The sequence below is a fragment of the Gossypium hirsutum genome, chromosome A10 (genome assembly GCF_007990345.1).
Source record: "Gossypium hirsutum isolate 1008001.06 chromosome A10, Gossypium_hirsutum_v2.1, whole genome shotgun sequence".
NCBI lineage: Eukaryota > Viridiplantae > Streptophyta > Magnoliopsida > Malvales > Malvaceae > Gossypium > Gossypium hirsutum.
The window spans coordinates 99166984-99175981 of NC_053433.1; the positions used below are offsets into that span (position 1 = coordinate 99166984).

Sequence of the window (8998 nt, forward strand, 5' to 3'; positions counted from 1 at the left end):
TACATCCTTAAACTATTGATCATGTCCTTCCATTATTGAAACTATTAAGTTAATTATACCATTAAATAACACGTAAAATTTTATGTGACATAATTAAAAATAAAATTTAAAAAAATGTTGTTGTATAACTTTTAAAATTTAAAACTAAAAATAAATGAAACCGAACAAAAAAAAAAGTGAAGGATAATTTCTAAAAATACTTTAAAAGCCTCAAAATCAAGATTGATATAATACCTATTTTTATAAATATTTGTTTTAAATAATATATTTTTATAACAGTTAAATTAATAATTTTAATAATAAAAGGATTTTATTAATATAACATTAATGTTTGAAAAAGTTTAATTCTCGATATAAAATGAGGGTTATGATTTAGGGACGGTGGGTGAAATTATCTCTAAAAAAAAAAAACTAACCAAACAGCGTCATCGTCGGCTTTAAAATATTTCTATTCTTTTTCCCCATTCTCAGACATAATCAAAAAAAATCATGCTTTCAAATTCCATCCTCTACTAAGCTGTCCAAAAGCTTCAATCCAACCACATCAATTCCTCGTCTTACGCGTTTCCTTTGGCTACTAATTCTTTCATTTGTCTTTCCTTTTTTTCTCTAAACCAAAAGCTTTGGCAGCAAATTACTAATCAATGGCTTTCTCCTTGAACTACAATACCCACTTTTTCTTCAAGTTTTCACTTCTTTTCTCCCTTTTGAGCTTCTCCTTCTCCCAATCCGACGTTGTCGAGGCTCCGTCTCCGGCCGCCGATTCTTGCAACGGGATCTTCTTGTCTTATGCTTACAGTTCCGGGACCAAGTTGAAACCCACCGATCCTACCCACCAGCCCTACAGGTTCGAGTCGGTTTTGACGGTGCTCAACAACGGCGATGAGGAGCTTAAATCGTGGAAGGTTTCCGTGGAGTTTCAAAACGATGAGTTTTTGGTTTCCGCTTCGAATGCGGTTTTGGCTGACGGGACGAGTTTGCCTGCCAATGTGGGGAACGGCACCGTTTTCGCTGGGTTCCCGATGAGTGATCTCAAAACGGCGATTGAAACGGCGGGGGATTTGACTCAGATGCAAGTTCAAGTTCAGCTTCTTGGAACTCAGTTCGGAGTGGCGGCTCCTGATGTGCCCTTGCCTAAAAATATTCAGCTTGCTAATGATGGGTTTATTTGTCCCAAGGCTTCCATGCAAGGTAATAATTAAATAAAACTTTGGTAAATTTTAGTTTATTTATCTTCTTTTGTATGCTTGATTTTGTTATAGTGATTGAGTGAAAAAAGAAGAAGTGGGAATTGAGAAAGGTTTAATTAGAAGACGTTTTCTAGGTGAAAAATGAATCATTTTTATAAGAATCTCAACAATTCTGAGTAGAATCTGTAAGCCTAATGTCTGGGGTCATATGTTGGGCTGAACCTATGGGATATTTCTGTTTCTTAGTATAAGATTTTATTACTTGCTGTTTAATTGTGAATTTGTTAACCAAGGCTGACTAGAGATTGAAAAGAAAAAAAGAACAACCTTTGACCATGTTTCAATGTTTATACGCTCCTAATTAGGCTGAATGTTGTTGTTTAATCATAGTCTTGTGCATTAGTTTAGTTATTGGATTTCAATGAATATGCATTTGGGATATTGATGGTGTATGTTCTACTGGTGGTGGTTCTTCCAGGTAAAAACGAGATGCAAGTTTGTTGCAGGAAAGACCCGAAATTCAAAGCGAACGTTACGGTAGATGAGGAATTCCTGCCTAAGCAAAGTGGCGATCTTACGATTATGTATGATGTGACCAGAACCTATGATTCGAACTATTGGGCACAGGTTACTGTCTCGAACCATAACCCCCTTGGGCGTCTTGATAATTGGAAGTTGAGCTTTGATTGGATGAGGGATGAGTTTATATATACCATGAAAGGGGCTTATCCATATGTCGTTGATTCATCTGACTGCATATTTGGCACGCAAGGACAACACTATAGAGATCTAGACTTTGCCAATGTGTTGAATTGTGAGAGGAGGCCAACAATTATCGATCTGCCTCCTACAAAGGCCAATGATACAACCCTTGGACTGATCCCAAATTGTTGCCGAAATGGTTCAATCTTGCCGCCATCAATGGACCCTAGCAAGTCAAGTTCAGTATTCCAGATGCAGGTCTTTAAGATGCCACCAGACCTCAACCGCTCTGAGCTTTCTCCTCCACAAAATTGGAAGATCAATGGCACATTAAACCCTGATTACAAATGTGGCCCACCAATTCGTGTAAGCCCTAGCCAGTTCCCGGACCCAAGTGGCTTGCCATCAAATACGACCGCAGTTGCTAGCTGGCAGGTGGTTTGCAATATTACACAGCCCAAGGGTGCAAGCCCCAAGTGCTGTGTGTCCTTTTCTTCCTACTACAACGATTCAGTTGTCCCCTGCAGAACTTGTGCATGTGGGTGTCCTAGCAACACGGCTCGCACTTGTAGTACAACAGCTCCAGCAGTTCTTCTTCCACCCGAGGCACTTCTCTTTCCTTTTGAGAACCGAACTGCTATGGCCCAAGCTTGGGCTGATCTTAAACACCGAACAGTGCCAAATCCAATGCCATGTGGTGACAATTGTGGTGTCAGCATGAACTGGCATGTTCTTACTGACTACTCCCGAGGGTGGAGTGCTAGGATCACGATATTCAACTGGGATGAAACTGCCTTCCCCGATTGGTTTGCTGCGGTACAAATGGATAAAGCGACCCGAGGGTTTCAAAAGATGTATTCCTTCAATGGAAGTGCCTTGGAGTTGAATGGTGTTAACAATACTATAATCATGCAAGGTCTTCCTGGATTAAACTACATTGTAGGAGAAACTGATGGAGCCAACCCAAAGAAAGATCCAAGGGTGCCTGGAAAACAACAAACTGTGATCTCGTTTACCAAGAAAAATACCCCCGGCATTAACATAGCTGCAGGTGAAGGATTTCCCTCTAAAGTGTTCTTCAACGGCGAGGAATGCGCTCTACCTTCAGTATTTCCAACAAACAACAGTAACAGAGAGGGCTTCACTACAATACTCTCAATCTTCCTTGCAGTTTTTGTGTTCATAATGTTGCATCAATAGCTAGGATGAGCCATTCTTGCTGCGATGAGAGAGAGACCCGCATGATTTTGTAACCGATACCGATTCGTTAATTCTTTCAAGTGGTTTGATCATTACATGCCATTCGATGTTACAAAAGATGCCGTGGAATTTGATAGGCTGCTCTGCTGTCCCTCTGGTTTATTGTAATATGCTCTCTACAAACTTACAAGCACATGTAAATGATCCATGATCATATAAGAATGTAGCCAACATTGATTTTCCATATTTTTTTCGTTTAGTTTCTTATAAATACAAAGCTTGTGGGATTATGAATTTTGCATAACCTAAAACTCAATTCTCATTAGTTCAAAATTGCCATAAAAGCCATAAACATGGATATAGAGCAATCGAATGATACTGAAACTTAAATAGGAAGAGATTAATACCCAGACTTTCTGTCTAGAGCAATCAAATAGCGTATGTACATAACATGGTTAATTCCTCTGATTAAGAAGAAAAAAGGAGCAAACTTAAAATCTGTTATTAGAGTTAGAGTTTCCCATAGTCTGCTGATACCTACAAACAGTGGCTCCACAACTTTCACAATTTTAGAGAAAGCACGCGATAATTAGTCGATTCCTGCCTGATTTCGCTACTTGAATACAATCAAAATTCTGGATGAGCACCTTTGCATATCATGCAGAAGTGTATCTTAGACACTTCACCAATTATCTGACCCTGGTAAGCTTCAAAGAAACCCAGCAGAACATGATATTCACAATGTGAAGACACCTTCTTCCAACTAAGCAAAACGCAGTTTCTTAAACAAACTTGAGTTCCTACTAACTTGATTGCTGAAGTGATAACTTTTCCGTTACAATGGATATGTACATCGGAAACTGCAATCACGACGTGAACTGGAGTATGGAATAACACCCTACACTGGAATATTATTCATAGAATACCCGTCGAAGTCAAACTCGTTTTCAGATGATGCAACACTTTCTTGCTGCCAGAAAATGGAACTTTAATGTAAGTTAAATATTACACTCATGAAAGTGAGTAGTATAAAGATAAAGAGAACCAAACCTGTTTGAGAAGAGCACTCATGAGATCATCTTGTCCGAAGTGATCGGGGAATATATTGGCAGGGCTGGTATCGCAAACTCTCTCGGACTTGACCCTTATTGTATTGTCAACAAGAAGGTTGTTGAGATGTTGGTTAACATTTTGTGCACTTCCGAGCTCCTTAACATCGCCTGTTGAGAACATTGCCTTGCTTGCAACAGCTGCACTCCTGTTGTGTCCATTCATTTGGCCTGAAGAAAATCCTTGTTGGCCTAAAGCAGACTGTGTAAGATCGAGGTTGCCTTGAAGAGAGTTTGAATGCTGAGAGGTATCAAATGCCATGCCGACATTCTGTAGCTCCCAACTTTGGAGTTTATGTTGATCCAAGTCGTTAAATACATCGTAACTGGGCATCAACCCTCCGGATCCTTTAATTTCTGAGTTAACATCTTCCTGAAAAGCCCCTTTTGATGTGAGAATAGATACCCCAGGTGTACTTCCAAGAGCGAAACTGTTACCAGGTAGTTCGGAAGCATGATTCATGGGGAAATTCAACATTGAAGGAGTCTGAGAATAACCAGGGGCTCTAATATTTTCAGGGATTCCATTTCTGGAAGACACATTGGTGGCAATTCCATTGGACAATATAGGCTGCCCCATTGATGAGGAGAGCCTAGGGGCGTGATTAATAGTGGAATCAACGAGTATCTGCCCTCTTGACTGCTGCTGCTGCTGCTGCTGCTGCTGCCCCATCTGCATCAATAAAGGATTATTTTGGCTACTTTGTGCACCATGGGGAGGCACTTGCATATTCATGTTTCCGATTGATTGTGCAGCGTGTCGCAAGCTCACAAGCTGCTTTGGCTCCATGGTTGTTGGAATTCCATGAAGTAAATTTACTTGCTGCTTATTGGTCATATGTTGTTGCTGCCCTTCTCCGAATCTTAACTTGGGGTTTTCAAAGCTAAAGATGTTTCTTTGATCAACAAGGGTGATAGGTATGCCGGATTTAGCAGTTGCACGACCAAGCCCTGCTGCTTGGAGTCTGGCAAGACTTTGTGCAGGAAGTTGACCAGTGGCAGCAAGGGTTTGAAGGTCAAGCCCGCTGAGTGAAGACAGTGACCCAAATGTTGGGTCTTGGGCGCTGATAATAGTACTCAGATTACTCTGGTGCTGTGATACCCCACTCAGCCGTCTAAGATACAAACGATATTTCTGATCACATAATAACATGACGATTATCAGCAAAGGACCAACAAGAATTCTGAGAATTATTTATCAGATGCAAATGCAAGCAAGTGAAAAGATTGTGTATTTAGTTACCATATACAGACCTGAAGGTGACTCGCGACATTTTCTCTGGTAAGGCCAGGAACATTCATCAACTCCAATATTTTTTTCGGAACAGCTTCTATATAAGAAAAGCAAACATAAAAATTCATAAAAATCAACTGACAAGCAGTTGCATTTGAAGTTTATTTCGAACATATTCCCCAACAGTAAGAAAAGAAATTTAAATCAACAGAATTCGATCCAAAAGCATGAGCTTAAACAAACAACAAATCACATAACAACAAAAAGAAACCAATAATTGAAGATCTACTTAGACAAATGCATGCTGACCATGCTAGCATGTTTCTACTTGGATCTTTCAGTTGTTTGCTAAAAACCTCGAACAAGAACAGTGAAAACAACAAGAACATGGCGCATGTTTTCAGAAAATAAAGACATTTTTACTAAAAGTCATATGCTAGTGTAATAAAAAAAGATGTACTTTTCCAGCAAGCAAAATGAAAGAAATGGGTAAAAGATTCGTACTATCAATGCCTAGTTGATTAACCGCTGCAACAAATTGTTGATGGAGCTCGACAGACCACACAACCCTCGGCTTTTTCAGCGTAGAAGTATCATCCCTCTCATCGGTTTCCTCTTCCTCATCTTTCCTCTTTTTTGAGCCTTTCCAGTTCCCTTCATTAGCCGAGGACGAGTAATCAGCATCGTCAGATTGTTTAGGCTGCCGGTCCCCTTCTTCTACACTTCCTGACTGCTCAAACTCCTTCCACTCATTCTTCCTCTTTCGAACCACATGCTGCCATATGTTCTTGAGTGCTTCAATACGAACTGGTTTGATTAAGTAATCGCAAGCACCGTGGGTAACGCCCTTCATAACAACCTTTTTCCCATCATCTGCTGACATCACTGCAGGGAATACAAAGTGGGATTAGGCCAAAAACATAATAAGGGTAATTAAATCCATGTGGAAACATTGCTTACTGATAACAGGGAGGTCCATTTCCAAACCAATATGCTCAAGAAGTTTGAATCCATCCATGTCCGGCATGTGCACATCACTAAGAACAATATCGTACCCATTTTTGTTCTCTCGGAGTTTGGACAATGCCGTCTCCGCTCGATTGCATTTGGTAACTGAGCAAAGCACAAATCCAAAAAACAAATCAAGCCTTTAAAGCTAATGACATACTCGTAATGGAAAATAAGACAATCTCAAACCCAAAGTTGTAAACCCTTACTCTTCACAAATCTAAGAAAACAGAGATCATTTTCCCTTTTGTTTTTCCCACTTTGGACCCACAAAACAAAATCAACATGAGCAAAGAAAGAAAACCTCAAAAATAAAACAAAGAATCAGAAGAAAGAAACATGAGTTTTGATAATACCTTTATAAAGGCAGGCTATTAGCATCTTCTCCAAGATCATTAAACAAGTTGGATCGTCATCAACAACAAGAACTCTTAAACCAGCAGGAAACTGATCACTAATTGTATCTCCTGCTTTCCAAGTGGAAGTTGAACTGCTAATTGACATGGATCCTTTTACACTACTTACATTCATGTCTTACAAAACTGACCCAGAACCAAGAAGATATATATATAGAGAGAGAGAGAGAGAGAGACAATCTTTTTTGCATAAAGATGCTGCCTTTCACATCTTAAACTTTAACTAAACATAAAAAAGATTGATACCCAGGTTGAAAAATTGAAAGAGGTTGAAGTTTAGGATGAAGGAGAGAGTGAGTTTTGGAGTATTAGAAGAGAAATTTTATATAAAGCATTTATGAGATTGAAGTTGAAGACATCTCTAATTGTCTCACCTAGAAGCTCAATTTCTCTGTTTTGTGGATTATTTTATGTTTTGTTTAATAAAGTGGGTCAGTGATATAGGCATGGATCCAGCTCACACATGAAATTAACTAACTCCACATATCCAAATCTACTCAAACAAATTTATTTTTTACACTTCACTCCTTTAATTTTTACTTTATATAAGATTAACTAAAACCAATATCCTCACCAACCAACTTATTTATCTTTCCATTTTCTTTTCTTCTTAATTTTTTTTTTTAAATATGCATGTTAAGGTATAATATATTTTATATTATATGATGATAAGTGTCCTTAAATTATATCTAAAAATATAGAAAAAAATTTATTTATTTCATAATTTTAACTATTATGTTCTTTTAGTTAATTAGAATAAACATTGTTGTTTGAAACAATTTTACATTAAAATTTTCAAATTATTTATTAAGTAATTAATCAATTTAATTTAAGTATTTATTATATGATTATAATTATAGGAAGGAATTAATCTCGATAACCAACATCTTAATTTCAACTAAAATATATATAATTTATACTTGAAATTTTATTTTAAAAAAATTAAATCAAATTAAAAGTAAAGCTGACATCGACTTCCAATATCAATTTGTTTTTATTTCTTTAGAAAATTATCATTCCAACAAACAGTATCAATTCTCTCTAAAAAGTCCAATGCATAAAAATAAATCTGCTGAAAATTTTTATATATTCTTTTTTTTTCACTACTTTTTATCTAAGGTAATTATCCTTTTTTTTTTCTTTAGAAAACTATCATTCCAACAAACAGTATCAATTCTCTCTAAATGTCCTATGGATAAAAATAAATCTCTTCAAAATTCTTTTTTATATATTAAGCATATTTTATTTAGACATAAGCGGTAAAAATTCTTTTAACTTCATATATAAATTAAGATTTTATCATTTATCTTATTTATTTAATTTTAAAATAATTTATAGATATTGGACAAAATTTTAATGTCATTTGTGTACTTAAAAATTTCAACGATTAATTTATCAAATAATAATCCTTTTATTTGCGTTTGATTTAAAGGATTTACATTTTATGAGATTTCTTAAATTATTTAAGAAGAACAAAAGTATTAGTGTCAAATTTAATATACTAATTTCAGAGATTTGATCTAATCACTAACGTCCAATAATATAGCTTTGTATTCGTATTTATTATGAGTAGACATTTTTCCTTTTAGCCAACAATAAATCTCCTAATTTATTTTACTTTTGAGTTTATTTCCGATCAGACTAAAAGTGATATTCAAGTAAAGCCTTTCAACAATATTCACTTTAGAATTTAAAATTAGGTCCAAATAATTACTCTATTATTATGCCAAAAGTCAAAAAAGCCTTGAAGTTTCAATTTTTTCCCCTTGCCGCCACCGCCGGCTGCTGGTTGTTCACCGACCACCGACACAAAACCCATTCTTTCAAAACCTACGGTTGATTTTCCACAAAAACACATACCAATGAATCTTTCCCTTAATAAAACAAACTTTGAGTTGCTTAAGCATGTTTCTTAAAATAGTAAATTTTATGTTGAATTTGTTGTTGTTATTATTAGTACCTTTTAACTTAGACATGAATACAAAAGAATAAAACTAGTCTTTAAAGTTGGGTTATTCATCTGATTCAACATAACATAAAAGTTGAGTGCCCTTTATTTATACTTTGGTATACATTAAATTATATTCCTTATATTTTAATTAACTTGCTAAATTATATAAATGATTAATGTTGAGTTAC

At 36.3% G+C, this 8998-nt stretch overlaps 2 protein-coding genes across 4 annotated transcripts; one reads left to right on the top strand and one right to left on the bottom strand.

Moving 5' to 3' along the window:
* Positions 1–385: 385 nt before the first annotated feature.
* On the top strand, positions 386–3363 carry LOC107896632 (COBRA-like protein 7). Its single transcript, XM_016821834.2, has 2 exons — positions 386–1191; positions 1669–3363. Exons 1-2 carry the CDS (start codon positions 645–647, stop codon positions 3090–3092), a joined length of 1971 nt encoding a protein of 656 aa, XP_016677323.2. The 5' UTR covers positions 386–644; the 3' UTR covers positions 3093–3363.
* Positions 3364–3452: 89 nt separating this feature from the next.
* LOC107896631 (two-component response regulator ARR2) lies at positions 3453–7266 on the bottom strand. Of its 3 annotated transcripts, XM_041079117.1 has the most exons (7): positions 6800–6941; positions 6653–6702; positions 6396–6548; positions 5940–6320; positions 5456–5532; positions 4143–5336; positions 3453–4062 (listed from the first exon to the last, which is right to left on the bottom strand). In XM_041079117.1, the coding sequence occupies exons 3-7, from the start codon at positions 6460–6462 to the stop codon at positions 3991–3993; spliced, it is 1791 nt and encodes a 596-aa protein (XP_040935051.1). In that variant the 5' UTR covers positions 6463–6548; positions 6653–6702; positions 6800–6941; the 3' UTR covers positions 3453–3990. The 3 variants fall into 3 exon arrangements, with proteins under 3 accessions (XP_040935051.1, XP_016677322.1, XP_016677321.1); XM_016821833.2 differs by lacking the exon at positions 6653–6702 and having other exon boundaries at positions 5456–5529; positions 6800–7266; XM_016821832.2 differs by lacking the exon at positions 6653–6702 and having other exon boundaries at positions 6800–7266.
* Positions 7267–8998: the final 1732 nt, after the last annotated feature.

What these genes read in the sequence shown, in the direction of transcription:
- LOC107896632 (XM_016821834.2), top strand. Translation starts at nt 645, where the DNA reads ATGGCTTTCTCCTTGAACTACAATACCCACTTTTTCTTCAAGTTTTCA. An exon ending in TCCCAAGGCTTCCATGCAAG is followed by an intron (nt 1,192 to 1,668) that starts GTAATAATTAAA and finishes TGGTTCTTCCAG; the next exon opens with GTAAAAACGAGATGCAAGTT.
- LOC107896631 (XM_016821832.2), bottom strand. Translation starts at nt 6,974, where the DNA reads ATGAATGTAAGTAGTGTAAAAGGATCCATGTCAATTAGCAGTTCAACT. An exon ending in AATAGCCTGCCTTTATAAAG is followed by an intron (nt 6,549 to 6,799) that starts GTATTATCAAAA and finishes TGCTTTGCTCAG; the next exon opens with TTACCAAATGCAATCGAGCG. An exon ending in ATGTCGCGAGTCACCTTCAG is followed by an intron (nt 5,337 to 5,455) that starts GTCTGTATATGG and finishes TTATGTGATCAG; the next exon opens with AAATATCGTTTGTATCTTAG.